The following is a 26166-nucleotide window of genomic DNA, read 5'->3' on the forward strand; positions in this document are numbered from 1 at the left end:
GTATGTGGCATGCAAGCCATATGGCAATCCCAGCAGGTCATCTGGTGGGAAAAGCTGATGTTCCAAAGATAGGCTGAGTCTTTTGGCATCCCTTTCCTCTCTCAGAGCCTTGAGTCCTGCCTTTGTTAGGATGGCTCCTCTTCCAGGAGGCAGAAGGGGAGCAGCCTGGGCTGGCTGTGACTACGTGCATGGGGAAGATAACAAAGGAAGGGCCTTTCATTCTTCTTGTCACAGTTAACCTTGAAAACCCTTCCATCTTCCCCAGCAAAGAAGACAGCATTGTTCATTTCTGCCACAACAATCTCTTGCTTTGTTTCTTTGTTTTTTTTTTTCAATGATACAAGGTTCCTATGCTTTATATTTTACAAAGCCAGTCCTCATCTTGATCTCTTAAGAAGTTAATGGAGAAGTGGGCATGTGTCCTAGTTATTAAGATGCCTGCATCACTCATAGGAATGCCTGATTGCCATACCCAGCTAGACCTCCCTGCTCCCAAATCAGCCCAGTCGTCAGTCCCTGAGCCACTAAGCACATTTGGAGAATGAACCAGAGATGGGAGCACATTTGTGTGTGAGTGTGTGTGTGTGTGTTTCTGTCTCTGCTTCTCAAATAAGTTATTAAAATGATTAAAGTTATGAAATTATTAATCACTAAATCAAAATCAATAACTTAATAATTAATCATTTTTTAAAAATAAAGGAATATTATTACATTTTAAAAAAATGTATTTACTAATTTGAAAGTCAGATTTTCCATCTGCTAGTTTACTCCCCAAATGCCCCCAAGAGCTGGGGCTAGACCAGGCCCAATCCCGGAACCTGGGAACTCTATCCAGGTAATCCTACAGGGAATGTAGGAAGACAAGTGCTTGTTCCTACGTTAGCACAAAACTGAATCTGAGGCAGATTGGGAACACAGTCCTAAGCTGTGGGACGGATGTGGACATGCCATTAGGTGGCTTGACATGTTACACAACGCGTGTCCCTGAAAGTTAGTGTATTTTATCTCTTCCTTAAATAGCAAACTCTGTACTTATATATGAAACTCACTATTTCATGAATGTCTTGGGTGGTTTACAACTGAAATGAGGGTTGTTTCTAGAAAAATATAGCGCTTAAAATGTTACCTGATTTGAGTTGGGACAGGCAGGCAGAAACTTGCAAGGCAAGTCCCAGGAGTTATTCTCCCTGGAGCAAGGGTTCTGATGAGAGGTCAGTTTCATGGAGCCCTGGACAAGTAGGCTTTGAATTTAGCAACAACAGGTTAGGTCCTGTTTTCTGTCCCTTCCTGCCCAATTCTCTTTAAGTTCAAATGTTTTTTTTTTTTTTTTAATTTATTAGTATGTGATCGGAACTATTACTGGTTCAAATATTAGTGTGCATTGTTTTAACAAAATTCAGATTTGAAGTGAAAATCTTGGCTTTAAACCAACTTTAATTTTCAGAACACATTTAATTTATTAGCTTTCTCCTGCACATAAGATCTAATGAAAATGGAGGAAACAGATTTCCCTTTTTAGGAAAATACTGGTTTTAAAAGCAAGGCGTGAACAAGGAACATTTGTAGCCTGCAACAGGCTCTGTTGTTCCTTCCATGGTATTTACTGCCACCTTTCTTTCTTTTTTCGTCTATATAATCTATCCATAAGAAAACATCTTATAAATGTATTTGTAACAATTTCCGGCTTATGTTATGCTTTACTACCACTTATTTTTATAACTGGAAAAACAGGCTGTCAATCAAAGAACAGAGATGTCCCACTGCGGAGTTTTTAGGCATTTGCTGGTGAGTGAGTAGGCAAGTTTTTATCCTGGTTTGTTGGGCGGTGGTGAGCCAGGTAGGCTTGCCCTCATTTGCCAATCCCTGATACTGGGCTCTCAGATCTCAGGTGCAGCTTTTCTTTCCTTCCCTTTGTTCTGGAAAACACTGGAAATGGAATTTCAGCAGCTGGTGAGAGAAATCACTTAGTTCTGTTGGTTGTATTGCCCATTTCTCCTGAATCAAAGGGGTTTGTTGAGCACTCCTGTTCAGGTGTGAAAAGAGACATCTGGTGCCCTTTGTGTAAAACCTCTTGGCTTTGCAGCACCCTCAACTTCTCCACCACAAAAGAAGTAGCATGTTGTGAAGGGCGAGTTGAGAGTAGGAGCATCTACAGACTAGTTTAGTTGGATGAGCCAACCTGAGCAGAGCAGAGTGCCTGAAGAAGAGGGATTTGGGACAAAAGGAAGAACGGGCATGGGTAGGTGAATAAATTTCAGGAAAGGGAGTGTGTGCAGAAGGCCCTACTTTGGGATCATGGAAAAATTATAGCCCTTGCAGCAGAGAAGTTGGCCAGACTCAAATTGCAGAGGGTCTAGTAAATCTGGGAAATGAATTTGGACTTTACATGTAAGCCATCAAGACCATGACTGTGCTCTCAGATAAGAAGGTAGCATGGTCCTAGTTGTTCTAGAAAGATCATTGTGTTGGCTTAGTGAAAGATAAACTAGAAATCTGGGAGAGCAGAAACCCATAAAGCATGAATTCTAAAACAATGAAGAAATGCAACTCTTCTGGCAGTTCAAGAATCAGATTGACTACTGGGTTTAAGTTTTGAGTGACTGGGCCTAGTGTGATAGCATAGCAGCTGAAGTCCTTGCCTTCAACATGCCAATTTCCCACATGGGCACCGGTTCTAATCTTGGTGGCCCTGCTTCCCAATTAGTTTCCTGTTTGTGTCCTGGGAAAGCTCTAGCTGTTGCGGCCACTTGGGGAGTGAACCATCAGACAGAAGATCTTCCTCTCTGCATATCTTCCTTTCTAATAAAAATAAATAATAAATCTTTTTTAAAAAAAAAAGATGTGACTGAGTAGGATGTGGAAAACATAGTAACAATAGTAACTTTAATAGTTATTAGTAGTTATTGGATGCTTCCAAGGTCCTCAGGATTTGGCCCTAGGTTTTACATGAATTATTTCATTAAATCATCATAATAAAGACGCTCTTATTATTTTAGACAGCAGAACTTTGTATCTGGAGAGGTTAAGTCACAGGTCCAAAGTCAAATGGTTAGCAATGATGCTTATGGGCTTGATCCCAGGCACTCTAAGCTCTCAACCTGTACACTCTGCGACATTTAGCAGGATGAAAAGTCAAAGCAAAGGTATCTTAAATACGATTTCAGTCCCAGTACTTTAAATTACAAATAGAGTTAGACAGCTGGATCTAGAGGTAAAGGATGGGGTTTTTGCTGGACATGTGGATTTGGGAATCAGTTCATGGTACTAAGGAAGCAAGTGTGTGTAAATAGGAGACTATCTCCGGAGTCCCGAGTGGGAACCGTTTTGGAATGCACTTGGGAAGGTGGCTGAAAGGAGTACTGGAAAAGTGCGTAGAACCTGGTGAGCCAACTGTGGTGTTTCCAGATCTGATGGAGTGGCAGCATGACTCAATGCCTCTAGGACACGAAGGGGAATTTAAAATAAGGATTGTCTTCCCTTTGAACCATGAGGGGGTTGGTGAGCGGAAGTTAAAGTTAGGCAAGGGTGGGTTGAAAAACGTAAAGTGAGAAAGTGGAAGCAGTGGCCTTAGATGTCTATTCAAAGAAATATGGTTGGGAAAGGTGGGAAAGAGGGAACGAACAGAGACAGACTCTGTATCTGGGGAGGAGCTGCTGCTATGATGGAGCCCTCATAAGGTGTTCAGGTATACGGGAGAAGAGACCCAGAAGCAGGGAGCTTATACCAAGGTGTTTATCCAAGTAAGTAGAGCATAGAATCCTAAAGGACAAAGCTATCCCGCGCATTTAATGCATTTTCCCCTTTTATTGCCTGGAGAAACAATCACAGGAGGCAGAGTAACTTGTCCGTGGTCACTTGGCAATGAGTGTCCATCTGGTACATGGCCTTTTCTCTCCTGCTGCCAGCATCACTGGGGCAGGAAGAGTCTCTGATTGTCCCTTGTGGTACCAAGGCCTCAATCCTCCCTGTTCTTCAAAGCACATATCCTGCCAAATTCTGATGTGTCAGCAGAGCTGCAGCTGTGTGGAAGGTGAGTCACGGGGATGCTTTGTCATTTCCTCGGCACACCGCTGAGCAGAGTTTTTAGTGGCTAATTACAAAGTGTTATTTTCACACCAGAGAAGAGAATGTCTTCCTCCAACTTGGACAGTCAACTCCTCAGAGAGTGGAAAGACCTCTCAGCCCCTCTTCCTGTATCAGGGCAAAAAAGGATTTATCTGTTTGTAAATGGGCTCCTGCTCCCAAGTCTCCATGTAGACTTGGGTGGAGACAGGGTGGGTAGCAATAGAGATTTGTTGTTTGGAAAGTCGATGTTCTTCCATGGTGCTGTGTTAGCAAGTGTCTCCAGTGAGCCTGCAGGCAAGTGGTTTACCCATGCGGTTTTGAAGAGTCCAGAGACCTCTACCCAAGCTCTGCTTAGGAACCCTTGGAGTCTGCATATATTTAGTGATGGTATAAGGTCCTATGTTCTCACCACATGTGGAAGGCAAAGAGCCCTACCATTTGGTGTGCTTTATCTTCTTACACATCAAAGGTTATGTGCTCAGGCTAGTTGCCCCACTGTTCTGATTAAACCCTAATGTTGATCACTGATTAAAACCCAAACTCATTGCTTAGAATCTAGACAAGTGAAAACTTCATAAACCTAATGTGTCTTTTGCAGTTAACTTTCAGTTACAATCCTCTGTGCCTCAGTAGGTTCTCAGTAAAAATAACAACTAACTTGCCTCTCTTTGTTCCCCTGCAATCTACCTAAACCCATGGCTCCTTTTCCATTTTTGTCATGCGGAGTTGCCAAGTGGTAAATCTATAATTCCTCTCCCTGCCAGGGTTATCATTCTCATTGCCTACATTGTGAACACTACTCCCTGTAACTTCATAGATGACAGAGTGAATGGCATCTCTTACGGTGCAATTCTAGTTCCATTCTCTCCACTTCCTTTCATTCACATTATTCTCAGCAAGAAGAGTTCAGACTGTTTGAGAGTAGAATCCCTGGATTCTGCTGCCCTTCATTACTGTTTATTTAACAGTATTGTATAAATCTGAATTTAATAGGAATCCAAAACGCTAATCTCATTCTGAGAGATTTAGTTGGGCTGTAGTGATTCAGTGTACGTTGCTAGTTCTTTTGTTTGCTTCTTCCTTCACAGTTCATTCACATTTGTGTCAGGTACTGATGACATGAGAAATATCTGTCCCCGGGGATTAGAAGACATCCTTAGGCTCTAAACAATTAACAGGAATAACTAGGCCAAGGATGGGAGGCTAGAGGGGCCACCAGAGGGCAAGTAGGAGTGAGGTCTTAGATGACAGAGGTGGCATGACTCATTACAGGATGGAACACATCATGAACAGAGCCATGGTGGGAAAGCAGAGGAAAGGGGGATAGAAGCCCACGGTAAGACTGGAGAGGGAGACAAGACTCAGAATGTGAAAGGGCTAAAGAGCATGCTCCGAAGGTTCTGCCATTGTGCTAAGGGTAGCAGGATATTACTGGGAGAGTAAGCGCGTATATGACCAGGTTTATATTCTAGAAAGGTAATTTTGTTCAGACTAGAACATGAATGACAGATGGTCATGAAGTGAATGGAAGTAACAGGTCAGAAGAGTGTGCTGTAACCAAACACAAGGAAGGACCATATTTTTAAAGTGTGTAAAGGAATTGTGTCTAAGACTACTGAACAAACATATACAACAGTTTCAGAAAATGCCCAATGCATTTAGGTACTCCACAGTCATCCATGTCTTTCCAAAGAGGTTATTGAGAAAGGAGCTAAAACACAAAAAGAATGGGTAGAAGATGAGGAGATGACCACAACAAGAGCAGAACATGTTTTCCAGTGTCTGTGAGTAGAAGCAAAGAGGCGATGGTGGCAGGAGGAGTCTTGGGGACATGGGAGTTTGTTGATTTTTTTCTACCCAAGATGAGACAGGCGTGGGCAGATTTAAATGCTGATGGGTAGTGCTTAATTAAGTAAAATGCTGGTGGGTAGTATTTAATTAAGTCAAAGTAACAGAATATACCAGAGCAAGAGAGCAATATAATCATTGTCTTTGTATTCATGGAAGCAGCTAGGGGTTGTGTTGAAGGTACAAGGGAGGAGCTGGTGTGCTTGATGGTGGCAAGGAGAAAGGATCAGGGATGTTCCTGTGTGACCAGCTGAGGGTAGAAACAGAGTGTGGAGAGGCAGCCTATCTGGGCCATGAGGAAAAGTTCAGAATTTAAAGTTACTGATTTGGAAAATGGCAGATTTGGTAGAGAGACATGGAATCTCATGGAGCTTTTACAGTGCTACTTGTACCTGGTGTTGGAGATTTCTGTTTGTTGCTATTAGATCCCCCAGAAAGGAGTTGATTTTCCCAGAAGTCAGCTTCCCTTGAATAAGTATAGAAAGTGTGAGGAGGAGTTGGCAAGAGAGTCTGCCAGGGCTGCAGAGTATGAGGGAGACCGAAGCAGGTGTAGAAGTATTATGGAAATCCTTGACCACTGACTGTAATCTCTAAGTGGTATGTCAAGATCTCAAAAGCTCAGGTTTGGATGAAAAGGTTGATGGCCCTGATGAGAAGGAAGAACTGCTTAGGAGAGAGTGATCAGCTATGCAAGTGAGACCAACAGAGATTGGCATCCAAGCATAGAATGCTTGGCATTATGGATTTTGAGGTTAAGTTCCAGTAAGGTAAGCGTGGTTTAGTAACATTGCTAAAACCTTTGCAGTGTTAGAAAGAATGGCAGGTTATCAGGTTATCAGAGAACAAGGGCAGAATCTCCAGTATGCAAAACCCTTTGTTATCTAACACCATATGGACTCACGGTTGGGAGGAGTCACTGGAACTTGAAAAGGACCCTAATGCGGAACCGCCCTATCACATCCTGAGGGAAGTCAAGTAGGAGAATCTGAACAGCTCATCCTTGAGAAGAAAGATAAAGGAAAGAGGTAAGGGGAGCTTCAAACCAATGTGATAAATCTGTATTCTTTGAACTAAGACAGCTTTCAGAGACAAAAAATATTCCAGTTTGGAGTGGGCTGACAGCAAATCTTTGAATTTTTGTTTGTCTAAAACATCGATTTTACCTTCACTGAAAAGGAAAAAAGGAAAACAATTTCATTGGTTGTAGAATTTTAGGCTGAAATTTTTATTTTCTTTGAGCACCTGAAAGTTTGATGCTATGATTAACAAATTTCCATTGTTTTTACTGGTAAGTCAGCTGTCAAGACTTTTCCTGCTCCCTTGAATGTAGTGTTTCAGCTTGTCGTTGTTTTCAGCACTCCATTATAATGTTTCTAAATGTGATTTTCTTTGTGTTTAGAAATTCTTAAAGTTTCTTGGATGTGTGGCTAAGGTCTTTTGTCACTTTTGCAAAAGAATGTAGTCTTTATCTTGTCAAATACTGCTTTTGCTCAGTTTTGACTCTTCACTCTCAGGGGCTGTAATATGTCACATCTTTTATCAAGGTCATATATGTGTCTTACTCTTTCATTTTTAAGCTTTTTTTTCATCCCCATGGTTTTTTTTTTTTCTGATAATATCCATTAACCAATTTTCCGGTTCAGTAATCATTTCTTCAGCTATGACCAATAAGTTACCAACCACATCAATTAGAAAATTTTACTTATTATGTGTTTTGGTTGCATAATTTCCATTAAGCTGTTTTTATAGATTCTAGTTTTCTAGTAAAACCCTCATCTTGTCATCCTTCTTCCGTATATAAAATAAGCATAGTTATTTTTAAGCCATTTGAGAATATTTCAGAAAGTTCATGAGACATGTCATCCAAATATAAATTTTTCTTGGTGCAAAAATTCTGAAATCCCTGCGTACAGGGGGCCTTTCAAAACATTTATGGAAAATGCATGTTATGAAATTTCATGCATGGATTTCACAATTCTTTTGCACCAAAATAAGCATAGTTCCATTTATCCATGAGCTTTTCGAAAAACCAGTAATTTGGTTGCTTATGGGCCAAGTTCTGTGTGTTTTTCTCCAAAGTTTTAGAGTGGCCAGTAATGTGGAGCAATGCACGTAAAAAATGTAGTTTCTCAACGATATTATCTTCCCCTGAAGGGGTTTCGCCATACCTTTTCTGGTAAGCAGGTATCCATCTAATGTGCGACTTACCTTCTTAGAAAAGAGGTTGAAATTTTTGTAAGGGTTGGTCTGTTTCATGTTTTTCTTTTTCTCCTAAGGTGGAGCATTACAAAGGTTCAAATAAAGAGCCTTTGGATGTTTTACTAGAAGTACTCCTTGGTGAGTCCTAGATTTGATACTGCCAAAAGCTTGACTTTTCCTTACAGTTGCACTTCCATTTTTTATAGCACTTAAGAATTATCAAGTCCCACAATGTAAAATCAAGTGTTGAGTGTAGGCTCAGCTCCTTGCACCTCCCTTCTCTTAAGGAAGCTGCTGCTCAACTCCTGGCCCTCTTGGAAGCTCTGGACCCCCTTTAAAAGCTTTCCTTTTTACAGTTATGTCTTAGCATCAGTAGTATATGGGAGATTGTAATACGCCTGCTCTCTGACTAAAAGAGCTGACCTCCTTTAGCTATGTTCTTTACAACAAGCTTATGCACAGCAAAAGTGGCTCACCATTCCTGCTTGGGGGCATCTGCATCTAGGAGGTTGTGCTTTATCCTCTAAGATACTACCACCATCATCGCTCTGACCTCATACAGAGACATTTTTGCAAATAGTTTGGCCTTTCCTACCAGTAGGATTAAGCAACAATAGTCAGCATGATATTTGCTAAAGATTTACTGATAACCATATTCTGTATTAAATGCTTTATATAGATCATCTCATATAATTCTAAAATAAGCTAATGATAATTATTTATAATAAAGATGACTTTTCCCATTTTGGTATTGAACAAATTGAGGTTCAAAGAGGATAAATCAGGTACAACTTTCCCGAGCCAGGAAGTATGTGGAACAAGCAAGAATGATCTTGGATTTTCTAACCCCAAAGTTCATGTTTTTTCCCACATACAACCCTGCCCCTTGGCTTGCCTTCATTCAACAAAACCGTTTTGTGTGTGTGTGTGTGTGTGTTTCACTGAACTGTGGAATATTGAAGTACCCCTCAAAAAAGTGAGAGCTAAGTAGTCTAAAAGCATTACAGAAACATCTGTCCCCTTCCTTCCTGGTACATTTGCCTCCCCTACCCATCCTCCCTTTGAAACATGTGTAACATTAAAGACTTCCATTTATAACTTCTATTGCAAATCTGAAAATAGGTGATTTTTTTTTTCTAATAAAGCTATGCTGGGACAGGAAGCAGTTAGTGGAAGGGCTTTATTTTTGGAGAATTAGATTGGGGGTGTTGTGGGGAGAAATTGCTTTCTGCAGTGTCAGATGAATGAGTTATAGGGAATGATAGCTCTGCCAGCAGCTTGATGCTTCTCAGTGAGTCAGCAGCGTTTTTGTAGAATCTCATGCCCTGATCCCAGCTGAGAGCACTTCTCCTCCAGAGGGCCTCTCCCTGCCCTGCCCTCTGGGCTGTGGAGGTTCTGCCCACCAGATGGGGGTCCAGTGATGCAGGGGAGGAGGAGGAAGGAGTCACAGAACTGACTCCTTGTTTTCATGCAGGCGTTTCCGTATTTCCTTAGAATTCTCAGGTGTCTCTAGCACTTCTTCCTCTTACCTGGCAGAAAAGTCCCAATGGCTTTCCATTTGAAGAGCGAAGTTTGGGATTGCTGCCAGAGTGGGCTCTAGTTATCAGGGTAACATCCTTAAATCCTGCCTTATGTCAAGTTTGGGGGAGAACATCAACAAAACAAGACAGGGAGATGTTGCTTCATAAGCAACAAAAGGAAAGCGATCTTGTCACAATAATTGAAAATATGGGCATGAGGCACAGAGACTAGGATCAAATCCTCCACTGTTGGGTTAGGAGGTACAGAGCTGATTGTTTCTTACTTTGTTTTCTACACTGGATGAAAAGGTGCAAGTTGTAAAATTCATCCTGAAAGTAGTTATTTAGTATTTTTAAACTATCCAGTTGAGTATAAAAATGACTGAGTAGTCTGAATATTTTAGCACATCTTTTCCCCAGAGCTCAATCAGATTCTTAAATTCATTCTGCTCGTGTACAAGATTGTCCGGGAGGAAATGGGTGGGGAAGACTAATTTTACTCAGAATCTACTATGTACTCGGCGTTTAGTTCCAGTCACAAGAGGAGAAATGCTGTCATCCACATTTATAGATAAAGAAGCTAACACTCAGAGAGATTAAAGAAACTTTCCGGGGTCAATTAGCTACTATGTGGTAGAATTCCACGGAAGCCCAAATCAGGTTGACTCTAAAATTTGATACTCTTCCCACTGAAATTTGGAGTGATGCCTTCACAGGTTTCCTTCCTCCATGCTTATTGGTAAGACATTTAAAATGTGTCAACTCTGCTGGATTCATTATCCATTAAGAAAATTACATTACTATTGCATACATATAATATATATATTATATTATTATTCTCTCTTTGTTTAGACCTAGGATTCTAAAGTTCATATATACTTGATTTCCACTTACATTAGAGGAGGATTTAAAACATTGCCTAGCTTGAATAGGTGCATATCTGTGTATCTAATACTAAATGGAAACTTAGACTCCCATGAAATTTGAAGCAATTTTTATGATTTTCCCCAAAGTCCTTAAGAATAGAGGATAAAGTCCCTTGAGGATAAAGCTGAATGTGGAACTTTTCAGTGCAGCAGCTGATGGTGACAATGTTGATTGAAGAAAGGATAGTGTTAAGCACAATTGGTACAGGTTTGCAAAAAATACTGGGAAATTAATCTTTTCAATGTTTTAAGAACATTTAAGGATCTTTTCAATGTTCTTACTGCTATTATGCAACCCACATTACATTTTGTAGCTTCATTTAGATATTGATAAGTATCTCTACATATACATGTGTCTAAACTATACATACTTGATGTGCAATTTAACATCTGTGTAACTTTCAGAAAGATGGATACATTCTTTTCCTGAAAAAGTTTTGTTTTGTTTTTGCAATGCTTTATTTTTGAAGGAAAAAAAAAACTACGAGTTGCTTATTTTCTGCATGTAATTTAATGAAAGGAAGCTGGACAGGGACTCAGATAACTGGAATCTGGATTCCAATTTTGCCGTAACTAGCGCCATGAAATCCAGCAAGTTCCTTAATTTTTCCAATCCTTAAGTTCCTTATCTGAAAAATGAGGGGCCTGGACTAGATAGTCCCTAAGGCCCTCTTCAATTCTAAAGTTAAATAAAGCTATGAGTACACTTGGGGTATTAGATTTGCATCCAAATGGTTTCTTGTAAAAATGTAGACATCCCTAGTGGCTGGGTGTCAGCTGTGATGCTTCTCTTCTGCCCTGCTTAACTTGATTGGTTATCATGAAATCATTTCATTTCTCCTAATTCCCTTTCACCTCCATTCAAGGTCACTTTGTGTCGTTGTTTCCATGTTGTTCTTAATGAAGCAAGAACTCGGGGTGAAGAAGCCTTGGGCAACACTGGGCCTGGCAAAGAGCTGATGAGGGGACACTGAGACCTCCGGTGATTTGGATTTTTTTGAGGCAGCTCGGGCATTTTGTAGGTGGCACAGACAGGCTGTGTCAGATGCTTTTCAGGACTGGGGGAAGGGAAGCAGATTGGAGCTTAATTAAAATTCTAGTCCCAACTTTGCCCATCTTCTTGCCAAGTCAGCAGCCAGCTTTTCTGTTTGTGGTTCTGGTGATTTTGCTGTGATGACATACAAGGTTCCCTCAAAAATTCTTGCAGATTTGCCTCAACTATCAATATGCTCACCAAAGGCTTTCACCAGGTCTGGCATGGTGCCCATCTTTTGCCTGTGTTTTTGGAGATACCTGATCCACCACCACTAGTGTTCCTGGTGGGAGGGAGGCGTTGGACAGAGAAAATTAGACTGGTGCAAGCGGAAAGTTTCATTGCAGTGTTGAGATCTTTCCAAACCGATTCTGTTTTCCAGGTAGCCAAGTGGGATTTCTGAGAAGGGACTGCTCTTCCTGCACCTGGCCCACCATGAGGTTCTTCCTACATTGTGCTTACATGTTGCTCCTAATGGTATCACCACTGAGGGCAGTCAGCTTTCCTGAAGACGATGAACCACTAAACACAGTTGACTATCACTGTAAGTTGCCAACAGTACTGTTCCCTGTTCTAAGAAGAAAGCTGTTTGTTTTTCATTTTCTTAGCATGTATACTTTCAAAAAGACTACTGTTTTGCATACAAACGTATCTATAATCACCCTAGTGTTTGGAGAACAGGGGACAGCTATGTTGGGTATTTTTTGACAGCTACCCATGCTTAGATTATATATTTTGAGCTAAAACAAAAAGACCATTTGCTGACATTCACCATATTTTATTCATTTACATTCAAGGCCTTAAGAAGGGAATTTAGTTAAAACCTTTCTACAACTAGTATATACAGCTAATCAATGCTGTATATTGATTCTTCAGCTCCATAATCCTGACTGATGGTTTAGCCCATTTTCACTTGCAGATTCAAGGCAATATCCGGTTTTTAGAGGACGCCCTTCAGGCAATGAATCGCAGCACAGGCTGGACTTTCAGCTGATGTTGAAAATTCGAGACACACTTTATATTGCTGGCAGGTAATTTTCCTCTCGTTGGTTTATTAGATTAAAATTCTTTTCTCTTGTGGTGCTTGCATTAATGTGTCTAGTTCATAAAAAACTAATATGTGATTGTGATCAAGGATTGCAAGTAGCCAAAAATTTTCACCAAAAAAAGAGCCTGTGTTACATACCAGGAACAAAATGCAAAGCTAAAGTCTTCAGCAGTGCTATTTTATTACTGCCATCAAGAAATCATACACCATGCTTTTTCCCTAAAGCAGCAGGGGAGAAAAACCCTTTCTTTATTCTTTTTCAAGTTAGAATTGTTCAAGCAAACATTAGAAATATGTCTATGCTAATACCAAGTAGCAGTTTGACCTATGCCTGCCGAGAAGTGTTTTCTTTGCTCCCCGAAGACAGTGATATAGACAAGCATTTCACTAATGAAAAAGTACTCTTTGTTGACTTTGTTTGAGATGGAGAAAATCCAGATGATCTCCAAAACACAATAAAGGCAGATCTGTAAAAATGAAATAAGAAGCAGCTTAACATTTTTATGCATTCACATGACATGACTTATTGCTTGGTTTCCAACAGGGATCAAGTTTATACAGTAAACTTAAATGAAATCCCCAAAACGGAAGTAATACCAAGCAAGGTGAGCAACTATGGTTGGCAAATTTATTTGCATTCACTCAGAACTTGAATAATATCATCTGCCCTCCAAAAATGTTCCCAGTTAAAAACTAAACTTTGGTTTCACTTGATTAATTCAGAAGCTGACATGGCGGTCAAGACAACAGGATCGAGAAAACTGTGCTATGAAAGGCAAACACAAAGTGAGTTAAACAGTCATGAGCCTGCCAGATTTCATATTTCTGTGGAATTGATACTATGATATCAGCATGTGTAATGTCAACGTCATTCTCATTTTTCTAGGATGAATGTCATAACTTTATCAAAGTATTTGTTCCAAGAAATGATGAGATGGTTTTTGTTTGTGGTACCAATGCATTCAATCCCATGTGTCGATACTATAGGGTAAGTATGTTTTATACGATTGGCTTTTTTTTTATACTCTTCCTCTTCTTCTCTGTAGCTGTAAGAGTTGAATCCTTTCTGCTATAAACCAGTAACTTTTTTTTTATCTGTAATGATATAAAAGAATGAAGGTAGATTCCTTCAAGTAGAATTTAAATACAAATAAAGCAGTACTGCCTTCAAACAGGTACCTTGAACAGATGTGACATCAGTCATTTATTTTTCTTTTGTAGTTGAATACCTTAGAGTATGATGGGGAAGAAATCAGTGGGCTGGCAAGATGCCCATTTGATGCCAAACAAACCAATGTTGCCCTTTTTGCTGGTAAGAACCTTTGCTGTAATGAGTATAAATGATTGATGACACTGAAGGTGAAAAAGGATTTTAAAGGAAAGGAAAAAAGTTCATAACTCCAACCGGCTTCTTGATATAGGTGTTTCCAAGGCTGAAATCTATGAACAAATATTTTTAAAAGGGGAAAACGGAGGGAGGGTATTCCAGTGTACATTGTAGGTATTGTGCCACGTGACCCTCCTGCTGGCTTAGCCAGTAACCGTGAATAAGATGCCTGACTTTCTGATGCTTACGCTTTCCATCTGAAAAATGGGGTAACACCATGGGCCAACCAGTTCACCAGTCGATTATGAACATCAAGTATATATTTAACTGAATCAAATGTTGTTAACACAGGTGAAAGCGCTAGAAGAGTATAGCCCACTACCTAGTCTAACACACCACGGGAGAATTACGGTTATCTTACCAAAATGATAACTTTGGTTTCAGATGGGAAGCTATATTCTGCCACAGTAGCTGACTTCTTGGCCAGTGATGCTGTTATTTATCGAAGCATGGGTGATGGATCTGCGCTTCGCACAATAAAATACGATTCCAAATGGATAAAAGGTACCTTCACGGGTGCTGGGGTGGAGTCCCAGCAATAGTGGCATGGCCTGAGTGTGAACGGCCATCAAAAACTTCAAGAGGTTCAGTGCCTGGATTGACATGAGGATGCTTCCGAAAGTTCATGGGACAGTGAAGCCAGACGGGAAGATTATCTTGGTGCAAAGAAAAGTTGAAATGCATAATATGTTTTCACAACACATATTTTCCTTTTTGAAAAATACCTCATTGGAATAGATTTCAAATTTTTGCACCAAACTAAACTTTTAATTAAATTTTATGGGAACTTTCGAGGTGTTTTTGAACAGACACACTCTATCTGATTGTGAATATGATCATTGATGGCAATGCCGAGAGCAGTAGTCAGGTGTTTATCCTAGGCGACCTCAGAAACAGAAAGAGCTCGGCTCCGAGGGCACAAGTCCAGTACTGCTTTGCTGTTCCCATCTGCCTAGGTTGGAAAGTTAACAGAAAGAATCAATTAATCCATATCTGTATCCGTAGACATTTTGTTCTATAGTGTCTAGGAAGCTGAGATTTTCTAATTTCAGTATAAGAAGTTTTCTTTGCAAGTTAAATAGGTTAATGAATAAATCTGTTGAAACAAGGACCTTCGCTGTAGTTCAATTCCCTGCAGACTCCTTTACAGTCCATTAGCTGACTTTAAAGACGACGGTTCCCCAGAGCTTGAGCACACCCATGTTGAGACTGCTCAAAAGCACTGGAATATCAGAATTCTCGTTAGCTTGGAAGTAACTGTGACACCTGTCAATCATGCACACTAGCTCAATGTGGGGGGTGGGAGAATAGCATTTCACGTGGATTGGATTATCGCTTAGGTGCCTGTGTATTTTCCATTTTCTTTCAGAACCACACTTTCTTCATGCTATCGAATATGGAAACTATGTCTATTTTTTCTTTCGAGAAATTGCTGTGGAACATAATAACTTAGGCAAGGTGAGGACATGCGTCTGATTTGTATTGTGGACTTTCACCTCATGGGATGGAGACCACTTTGGCAGAGTTGTGGATACCTCCTTGGCTTGTTCCTTAGCATGCAGTTCAAGTGCAGCGAAGTGGATTGCTGATCACAAGAATACTGGCTGAAAAACACCTGCACTGTGGTCAGAGTGGGAAAAGTAGCCTCAGGCTTTGAGAAGCTTTCTTTTTGTTCTCTGTCACCATAGAGAATGTTCTACAGGTCCCCTTGAGCTATGGAAACTGATTGTATTTCTTAGAAATCCAAGGGTACTCTATGTTTCCCAGTGCCTAAAAACAGGTTGGAAAAAAGCGACTCCTGTTCAATGTGGAAAGCTTCAGTAAAAACCCATGGACTGCAGCCGTTCCATGCCGAGTTTAAAGCAGCACATTTCATTAACAATATGAAAAGCCAAGTTGGAGACTGAGTACAGGGATGACTTTTGTTCAGTAGGGCAGCAAGGTAGCCTGTATCTGGGGAAGCATGCTGGTAGAACAGAAAGAGAGCCACATTTCCACAGGGTTCTATCTAGCTTACATTTCCACCATCCCAATCCCCAAAGAGAAGGCTACAAGATTATTTTGGGTCTAAGTATCTCTCATGTTTGGCCTTCCATGAAAGGGCAGCATTTTGTTGCTGTCCCTTTTCTGGGTTCATAACGCCATTGCTTTGCTTTTGTCCCTGGGCAGGCTGTGTATTCCCGTGTAGCCCGCATATGTAAAAATGACATGGGTGGCTCGCAGCGGGTCCTAGAGAAACACTGGACCTCGTTTCTGAAGGCTCGGCTTAACTGTTCCGTCCCTGGGGATTCATTCTTCTACTTTGACGTTCTGCAGTCCATTACAGACATAATTCAGATCAACGGCATTCCCACTGTGGTTGGTGTTTTCACTACCCAGCTCAACAGGTGAGGACGGATCCCTGGCACATCAGTGTTCTGGGCTTGCCTGTTGAAGCCGGACACGGGCCCATTGTCAGCAACCTCTTCCCAATGGCTCTGCCCTTTTGTTTCAGCATTCCTGGGTCAGCAGTCTGTGCGTTTAGCATGGATGACATAGAAAAAGTATTCAAAGGACGATTCAAAGAACAGAAGACTCCAGATTCTGTTTGGACCGCAGTCCCTGAAGACAAAGTACCAAAGCCCAGGTAAAAAAAAAAAAACAAAAACAAAAACAAAAAAGGAAGTTGAAAAGGATTTTGTTTTGAACAATGCTGTCTAGTTCCTGAAAGCTGTCCATTCTCGAGAGCTGCTGGACCACCCTGTAAGGCCAGAAAGGGCTCCTGCCGAAGCATCTCAGACACAGTCTGCAAACCTAACCCATGACCTGCCACCCTGTGCGCTTGAATGTGGCAGCCCTACCAGGTGCAGCCAAGCAGCATCACTCCTCTGGTTTTGCTCACTCTCCTTCCTCTCTTGACTTCTTTCAAAATATGCACTTACTCCTCAGATAGTTTCAAGGAAGTGGATGGATGAAAGAACACTGTTTTCCTTGCAGGCCTGGCTGTTGTGCAAAACATGGCCTTGCTGAAGAATACAAAACCTCCATCGACTTCCCGGATGAGACACTGGCCTTCATCAAATCCCACCCCCTGATGGACTCAGCTGTCCCACCCATTGCTGATGAGCCTTGGTTCACAAAGACGCGGGTCAGGTGAGAGGTTTGAGGGATGCTGGCGCACTCCCACCCAAAGTATTCTTGTCCTGTTGGCTGTCCAGTCTGACTCACCCCACCTCCTCTGATAGGTACAGATTGACAGCCATCGCCATTGACCACTCCGCTGGGCCCTACCAAAACTACACAGTCATCTTCGTTGGCTCTGAAGCTGGCATTGTGCTTAAAGTTCTGGCAAAAACCAGCCCCTCCTCTTTGAATGACAGCGTATTACTAGAGGAGATTGAAGCTTACAACCATGCAAAGTAGGTGTATTTAACAAGAATACTTCTCAGCACTGCTCAGACATTGCCTTGTGTCAAGCTTATCAGTCACTGCTCTTCAGCTCTCTGAATTGGTTTGGTTGGCACATTTGAGTTTTATTTTCTCATGGATAAAAATCCTGAACTTTTTTCTCCCAGAGTCCTCTACAGCAAAGAGAGTAGACCCCTGGTGAATTTAAAAAATGATTTTGCCCTTGTTTTTCACCTGTGGAAAATGAGAATATTGTAACACCACCCCTCTTATCTCACAGATACAGTTCAGGATGCTACATGTGGCAGACAGAGGTTGTAAGCACACATAGACACGGGAAATAAAATTCTCATTAAGCATTTTCTTCCAATCATTGATAAGTAAGAGATTATTTGGAGGCATTAGCGCTAATACAAAATATATGAGGGAAATGGAGTAAAGGAAACTAGAAGGAAATCCAGAAGCATCTAGCCAAGGAAAGCTTAAATACAGTTAAAGCATCCTTTTTAATTCCCTATAAATTTAATCCTTATAACAGGAAAGCAATCCTAAAATGACAACTTTTGTCCATGCTAAATTAAAAAAAAAAAGGATTTGTTTACTTATTTTAAAAGCAGAGTGGCAGGGAGAGAGGATGAGATGGGAAGTTTCCATCTACTTCCCCAAAGCCCAACAACATCTGGAGCTTAACCAGGTGGAAGCCTTAGAACCAAGAACTCCATCTGGGTGTCCATCTGGCTGGGAGAAGCTTTTGTGCTTGGGGCATCATCTGATGCTCCCCAGGATGCTTTAGCAGGAAGCTGTGCCGTAAGTGGAGGAGCTTGGTCTCAAAAGATACTCCATCTAATATGGGTGTTCCAAGCCATGGTTTAACCCACTGTGCCATACTACCTGCCCACGAGCTTCAGATTTAATAAACCATGCAGTGAAGTAGGTGATGCATTTTGCAATTGCTCTCTAACTACTAATCTGGTTTGCTACTAAGAATATCCCTTCAGAATTCCCAGGCTGTCTGTAATTGCAAAAGCAAATCATACTTGGCTAGTTCATGTGCCGTGTGATTGCCTCAATGTGTGATTCAAAATATATCCCACATCCTAGGTGTAATGCTGAGAATGAGGAAGACAAAAAGGTCATCTCATTACAGTTGGACAAAGATCACCACGCTTTGTACGTGGCATTCTCCAGCTGTGTGATCCGCATCCCCCTCAGCCGCTGTGAGCGTTACGGATCATGCAAAAAGTAAGCTTGTGTTTCTTCCCTTACCCTGGGCCTTGTAGCATGGACATTCCTGATGAGGAAACAATGCAAGTCACACTTTGGTTACCTGCAGGTCTTGCATCGCATCTCGTGACCCCTACTGTGGCTGGTTAAGCCAGGGAACCTGTGGGAGGGTGACCCCTGGAATGCTGTGAGTATACTTTGTCACTTTAGCCTCAACTTCTTATATTTCCAGAGTCTCTAAAGCCAGATGTTTTTGATGACATTACTTTTATATATATTTTTTTGATGTGGGTAAAAGAAGAAAAATGCAAACCTGAAGATGTGCAAAGGAAGGGAGATGATAAACAATAATGCTTAAGGGGAAGGGATGGAAGAAAACCAATTCTTTTTTATTCTCTTACATATTCTAAGACACCTTTTGCAGAATTGGTTGTTTTAGCGAGTTAGTTTGAACTATGGATGTTTTTCTCACCTGTTTTTACTAACCAGTCTTGTGTTCTTGGTTCTGCTTTGGTTGTCACTTGTTTTTCCTATAAAGGCTCTTAACAGAAGACTTCTTTGCTTTCCATAACCACAGCACTGGAGGATATGAACAAGATGCAGAATACGGCAACACAGCCCATCTAGGGGACTGCCACGGTGAGACAGCGCCTTCCCTCCTTCCTGCCACTTCCTTTGGACTACATTTGCACGTGAACATGATTTTACAATCAGCCTTTTTGTAATGACTTGGGGCACATACCACCTAGCATTTAACTTAAACTTCGCAAAAGCTGAGCTGTTTGGTCATGGGGATACATTAGCAAAAAAAATCTTAATTTTTCTTTTCCTTCACCAATTACAATTTTATAGGAAACCTAGAGAGAGGTAGCCTAACCAGTAGGTTAGTCTTTTCATTTATGGTCTTTTCTTTAAACTTTTTTAGTTAATTGGAATTCATAAATTTTTACTTTCTTTTGGTTACTTTTCACTGATTACTTGTTCCTTTAATTCTTTTAGAAATTTTGCCTACTTCAACTACACCAGATTACAAAATATTTGGCGGTCCAACATCTGGTTAGTTTTTTTAATTTTTTTGAATTAACAACCTTTTCTTTCCTTCAGTCAGCATTTTCAGCCCCTTCTCCCCTCCTTTTGCGCAGTTTGGCAGCCCTTCATTTTTCTGCTTTGACTCATAATCGCACTGGTGGTACCAAACGACTTTTTCTTACTCAGTACTTCTCCCCTGTGTAGCATGTTAACAGTTCATCATTGACCAAGGCACATCCTCTAAGAAAAATCAAATGGGTCACATAGGCTGCATTCCAGCTGCACGCACGCCACCCTGCCCCAAGCTTTCCTCTTTCTCACCTGTTTGCATTGTGAATGTTCCCTCTGACCATCTATGTTTAATGGATGGCAGAATTTCATTATGTTGCCCTTCTCTCCTCACCTTTCCTTAAACCTAACCAACAAATACGCATTTTCCAAAAATGTGTATTTATAACTTTCAGAGGTCTATTTTTGAATGGTTTGCAGTAATCTTGGAATCTTTGAATGCCATAATCTCAGTGTGGAACTGGTCTTCATGTGCAAAAAGCTTCGGTCAGATGAAGCCGAGTTTTGATGTGTTGATGTTCCTTGGACTCTCCATGCTTCTCTGTCTGTATCTCTCTTGGAGCCCTCATCCGTCAACTGTTAACCCGGACTGGATCAGGGTCTCAACGGTTTTAGCTTAAAAGCAAATGCTTACATTTTGAGGGAAATCTGCTTCTTGGAAATCAGTAACAGGCACACTAAAAAGCAAACTGAACTTCCTGTCCTGTTGCTACTTCCGAAATTCACCAGCAGTTTCATCCCTCAGCAGGGAGAAAAGAATGACATAGCTAATGTATCCAGACATCCTAATGCAGGATGTGAATGCCATTGATTTTCCGTGAGTTGCTGCTAAGCCTTTGGGAGTCACTCCCAGGGCGTTTTAGAGGTCATAGAGAAGGTTTATTCATGCTGCAGTGCTTCAGTGCAGGCAGTAGGCCCTCAGTGCACTGAAAAAGCTACAAAGGGATAGGAGGCCTATGTTGAAGCGTGCTAAGCAGGGTTGGCTTGTAGCTTCCAAAATCAAGTGTTTACAGTGCTCCTTCTCGAAAGCATGTATGAAAGTACTTTTGCAAACAGTCAACACAAAAGCTACTGTCTCACCGGAGGATGAGAAAAGAGTAACTAATCTGCATTGCATTTAGGTTACCTTTCCCATGTATCATAATAACCACAGAGACCTCCGTAGGAGTGTTTTGAGTAATGCTGAAGTCTGCTAAATATGACTTTCTGGTTAGTTTTTATCTTTTATTCTTCCCTTGCAAGAAAGGGACTGGTGTAGACTCCTCAGGGTTGTTTGTATGAAATCCTAGAACAAAGTTTTCTCATAAAATTCACCTTGGCTTTCCTTAAAAAAAAAAAAACTGCCACAAACCCATCAGAAAAACCTTCTGAACCTACCCACGTTAATAAAAATCTGTTTGCATCACAGACATGGAGGTATTTTCATCTTCTGTTACCGCAATGGCAAATATCCCAGAGATTACACCTAAAGTGAGTGATACCTGGAGACCTAAACTGACGAGCTCCCGGAAATTTGTAGTCCAAGATGACCCAAACACTTCTGATTTTACTGATCCTTTATCAGGTATCCCAAAGGGTAAGGCCTCCCCAGGGAACTCATCTCTTAACTGCGTGGAAACCTGATTCCCTCCATCGCTGAGCAGTGCGTAGTTCTTCAGAGGTGAACCTGCCCGGACATCCTCCCCTTGGGCTTCCACCTCCATCCGTTACAGCCACTTGGGTTTTCTTGCAGTTGTGTCTGAGTACATTCTTTCAGAGATGAAAGAAGTGGAAAGCTGTTACAGGCAGGATTGGTGAAACAGCCACTCAGACAATCTAATCTGTGTTGACTTCTGTCTGAAGAAGCTAAATGCTTTCTGAAGATCAGAGAATTTCCAGGGTCACCCTCGCGAGATTAAAGAAGAATTCATTAACTGAACGCACTCTGATATCAGATGTTTCGTCTGGGAACTTTTGCCAGCTTCTTGTTTAGCTTCAGTTCAAAATACGGCATGAAAAGGATATGTGGCAAGTTGCTTAAATGCCACAAGCAATAAAACCGAACTGAGTGCTTGTCCATAACTATCATGCTCAGCCCGTAATAGAAGCAGTTATCAAATAGCTGCCTGTTGAGTTAACTTATTAGATCTATTACTCTGTGGAAAAAAAAATCTATTATTTTGTGCTTACTAAAATAGGGTATCAGGTTTCCAATCAGTTTTTATGGCAGTGCCTTGTCATTTATGATTTACTTCTGTTGATTTGGGTTTTATATATTTTCCTTGTAAGCAATTTTATAATCATTCTTTTTACTATGTTTTCTTGAGTAATTCCATTTCTTTCTGTTTCACCAAACTTACCCTTTCTTTCTTGACCTTTGTCAATGCCACTGAATTCCAGAACCCAGAACATGGAATTAAAACAACTAATTTCAAAGCCCTAGCACTAACTTAAAGCTACCAAATCTTCCAAATCGCTTGTGCTTAACCTTACACTGGGATAGCTCTATTTGTAGAATGTAACAGACTTGGATACCTCAAACTAACATTTCTTTGACTGTTAGATGTCTGTGATTGCATTCAAAGTTCCAATAATTACAAGTGTATTAACTCTTCTTTTAGGTCTCACGTAGACATTTCTCAAGTATCTACAGATAATTTTAGAGATGTTATGTAACTAATCCATAGTATGTATTTACTCACAATGTTTGGTCTTCTTACCTAACATGGCACTCAAGGGTAGTTCACCCAAAGATGGAATGTAAAAGTGAATCAAAGGAAACATTAATGTCTGTATTTGTAACCTAGTTATTAGGCAGATGATTTCTGTTTTTATTCTAATTAGTTAAACTATATTAGCATCATTATTTTAATGTATGTATTTGCATTAACATCTATTTCCCTAGTCTGTAGTTGCCCTTTTAACCTGATTTACGAATTAGAAGAGAAATAGAGCACTTCATGAACTTAAAATTGGCTGTGTAGAAGACTCACACTCTCTAATTGTATTTTAGCTAGAAACTCTTAAAATCTCTAACATTGTTTAACAACTATTTATGGGGGATTGGAAGGATAAGGACGGAAAAAATAGAATTGCGGCAATCACCTCTATCTCTGGGGATTCTATTGTGATGAGAGAAAAAAGATGTGTGTGTATGAAATATGTGGTATACTTGACCCTGAATGCTAAGTAGATGGAACGTCCAGGAAGGCAGTGGTGGCTCAATGGAGGTCACTGGCTGTGAAGTTCTGGTTTTCAGAAGTACCTCACTCAGACCTTGCCTGTATGTGTGTTGCAGGTGTTCGCTGGGAAGTACAATCTGGAGAGTCAAACCAGATGGTCCACATGAACGTCCTCATCACCTGTGTCTTTGCCGCTTTTGTTTTGGGTGCATTTATTGCAGGTGTGGCAGTCTACTGCTACCGTGACATGTTTGTTCGGAAAAACAGGAAGATCCATAAAGACGCAGAATCTGCCCAGTCATGCACAGACTCCAGTGGAAGTTTTGCCAAGCTGAATGGCCTCTTTGACAGCCCGGTCAAGGAATATCAGCAGAATATTGATTCTCCTAAACTTTACAGTAACCTGCTGACCAGCCGGAAAGAGCTGCCACCCAACGGAGATACTAAATCCATGGTGATGGACCATCGTGGCCAACCTCCTGAGCTGGCCGCTTTGCCTACGCCAGAGTCCACACCTGTGCTTCACCAGAAGACCTTGCAGGCCATAAAGAGCCACTCCGAAAAGGCCCATGGCCATGGAGTGTCAAGGAAAGAAGCACCCCAGTTTTTCCCGTCTAGTCCTCCTCCCCATTCCCCATTAAGTCATGGGCATATCCCCAGTGCCATTGTTCTCCCGAATGCAACCCATGACTACAACACATCGTTCTCAAACTCCAATGCTCACAAAGCTGAAAAGAAGCTCCAGCACGTGGATCACCCACTCAGCAAGTCCTCCAGCAAACGAGATCACCGACGCTCAGTGGATTCCAGGAATACACTCAACGATCTCCTCAAGCATCTTAGTGATCCAAACAGCAACCCCAAAGCCATCATGGGAGACATCCAAATGGCCCACCAGACCCTCATGCTGGATCCTGTGGGACCTATGACAGAGCTTCCTCCGAAGGTCCCTAACCGGGAGGCATCCCTGTATTCCCCTCCTTCCACTCTCCCCAGAAATAGCCCCACCAAGAGAGTGGATGTCCCCACCACTCCTGGTGTCCCAATGACTTCTCTGGAAAGACAAAGAGGTTATCACAAAAACTCCTCCCAGAGGCACTCTATATCTGCTATGCCTAAAAACTTAAACTCACCAAATGGTGTTTTGTTATCGAGACAGCCTAGTATGAACCGTGGAGGCTACATGCCCACCCCCACGGGAGCAAAGGTGGACTATATTCAGGGGACACCAGTGAGTGTGCACCTGCAGCCTTCTCTCTCCAGACAGAGCAGCTACACCAGTACTGGCACTCTTCCCAGGACGGGACTAAAGAGGACACCGTCCTTAAAACCTGATGTGCCACCAAAGCCTTCCTTTGTTCCTCAAACCACATCTGTCAGACCACTGAACAAATACACATACTAAGCCTCAAGTGTGCTCTTCCTGTGTGGCTTTATCCTGTCCATGTTGTTGAGAGCATGATGTTGTAAGGGTACCTTAAGACAAGAGACTCGCTTGTATTTTAAGAGAACCAAGTGGCCAAAGAGACTCCTCCTCGCTTTGGCAGCATCAGAACTCGCCACATGTAGCTACTGCAGCAAGGCTTCTGTGTCCTTGCCTGAAAACAAAGGAAGGTGCTGGTCATTCCATTTCTTTTGTTTGAAGCTAAAGAGATGTGTAGTTCCCAGGAACTGCCTTCGCGGTATAAAGAGCTGATTCACTACTCAGAAGAATCTGTGAACAAATACTTGAAAATGGGTTCAATTGAGACTGCCATTCTGTGTGGTCTTCCCATTAAATGTGAACATTTTAATATGTATGCATTCACCTTGCCTCTTGCACAAATGTCGAAACAAACAAACAAAAAAAGATGGTTATGTCTGAAAGAAATGAACTTGTAGATTTCCATACAGATTGCTAAAACTTCAGTCTTTGACCCAAACTGTAGCATTTTTTTTCCCATGGGTGGCTTTTTTTTTCATGCCGCCAATAGTGTTGTGTGTCTGCATGTGAGTGTGTGTGTGTGTGTGTGTGTGTGTGTGTGTGTGTGTGTGTGTGTTCTGGGTGCACTAGAATTTGTGTAGATGCCCATTGCATCCTTTTGTGCTATGGCGTTGTTTACATTGAGCACGACTGAACAAGAGACAATAACTTTTCCCTCAGCAGTCCGTTGGGTTCAGCTTTGAGAAAAAGAGTAAAATCAAGGCTCGCCTGACCGTCAGAATGATCAGCTTGACCTATATGGTACCCAATGCCAGAATGTAAGAGTTCCAAGTAATTTTGTGCTGCTATTCGTGAAAATGTCTATTCCAGTTTTGCCAGCTTAAGGAGATAGAGCTATTAAGAGCTATCCTTGAATATCCACAAGTATTCAGTAGTGAAATTTACCTGTCCACTGTGAATCAAAGCCTGAGTCACATTATATAACCTTGGACACCAGTAAGATTTTATTTTGACTGTGTTCATTTTTTCCCTCATGTAGGAAATTTGCTCCTCCTTTAACTCCTTCTACCCTCCCAAGGTAAACAAATGAAACAGAAAACAAAAGAAAGGCGTATTAAGGGAATTGTAATTGGCCTAACAGAAATAGTCTGTGAAAACCCAACAATGGTGCAATCATATTGTCTATGTTGTGTTTCATGAGAATTCTGCCCTGAGTCATGCAGGTAATGACAAATATACTGTAAATACCACATGTGAGTTTACCTGAATCTGTGCATTTTGTGCCTTATTCATGAGAATGATAGAAGTACTAAAATATGTCACGTGTTTTCAATAGAGCACATCATTTACAGAGTGCCAGCGGTAAATGTTTTTCAACCAGCACCTGAAAAGACTTACAAAAAAAAAAAAAAAACCTAAAAACAACCTAGAACAATTCCATGTTAAACAGTCCACCCGAAGAGCAGCGTTACATTTTTTGTCATGATCAACATTCCATTCCCGCTGTCCTGAAGTTGACGCTGGGATAATGTGAAGTCAAATGGGGTTTCCAAGGGAATATGACAGCAGCGGAAGCCACAGAGAGGCAGTCATAGATAGCTTGGCAGAAACCACTCATATTTGATGATGTGCATCCCCGCCATTCCAATTAATATGCTGCATACCACACACAATTGTTGATTGAACCTCATCTACAAAGCACCAAGGCAGACGAATGCTCCTTAGATGATACGTTCAGCTGATGTCTTGTGCTAACGCTGATGGTATATATTACTTGGGGGAGGACGGGTGGCCGAAGACCAGATCATTTTTATACAGATTGTAGAATACTGAAGCAGTTACTCTTT

The 26166-nt window shown here is 41.3% G+C and overlaps 1 protein-coding gene across 11 annotated transcripts in view; it reads left to right on the top strand.

Annotated features, from left to right (window-relative positions):
- Nucleotides 1-25401, top strand: part of SEMA6D (semaphorin 6D) — a 51039-nt gene extending 25638 nt beyond the window's left edge. Inside the window, exons 2-19 of one of the 11 annotated variants that reach the window (XM_040968608.1) lie at nucleotides 11974-12135; nucleotides 12511-12622; nucleotides 13184-13244; nucleotides 13363-13425; nucleotides 13526-13627; nucleotides 13861-13951; nucleotides 14411-14530; nucleotides 15396-15484; nucleotides 16196-16413; nucleotides 16521-16652; nucleotides 17003-17158; nucleotides 17251-17424; nucleotides 18515-18655; nucleotides 18747-18824; nucleotides 19215-19276; nucleotides 19637-19693; nucleotides 21144-21311; nucleotides 23013-24600. In XM_040968608.1, the coding sequence (XP_040824542.1) occupies nucleotides 12027-12135; nucleotides 12511-12622; nucleotides 13184-13244; nucleotides 13363-13425; nucleotides 13526-13627; nucleotides 13861-13951; nucleotides 14411-14530; nucleotides 15396-15484; nucleotides 16196-16413; nucleotides 16521-16652; nucleotides 17003-17158; nucleotides 17251-17424; nucleotides 18515-18655; nucleotides 18747-18824; nucleotides 19215-19276; nucleotides 19637-19693; nucleotides 21144-21311; nucleotides 23013-24301 (3222 nt within the window). In that variant the 5' untranslated portion in view covers nucleotides 11974-12026 and the 3' untranslated portion in view covers nucleotides 24302-24600. Of the gene's footprint in view, nucleotides 1-11971; nucleotides 12136-12510; nucleotides 12623-13183; nucleotides 13245-13362; nucleotides 13426-13525; nucleotides 13628-13860; nucleotides 13952-14410; nucleotides 14531-15395; nucleotides 15485-16195; nucleotides 16414-16520; nucleotides 16653-17002; nucleotides 17159-17250; nucleotides 17425-18514; nucleotides 18656-18746; nucleotides 18825-19175; nucleotides 19277-19636; nucleotides 19694-21143; nucleotides 21312-23012 lie in introns of those variants that run through there. The other 10 variants (XM_040968609.1, XM_040968607.1, XM_040968610.1 and 7 more) reach the window with 10 other exon arrangements.
- Nucleotides 25402-26166: the final 765 nt, after the last annotated feature.

The sequence above is a fragment of the Ochotona curzoniae genome, unplaced genomic scaffold (genome assembly GCF_017591425.1).
Source record: "Ochotona curzoniae isolate NIBS_2020 unplaced genomic scaffold, NIBS_Ocur_1.0 scaffold_4701, whole genome shotgun sequence".
In the NCBI taxonomy this organism is placed as follows: domain Eukaryota; kingdom Metazoa; phylum Chordata; class Mammalia; order Lagomorpha; family Ochotonidae; genus Ochotona; species Ochotona curzoniae.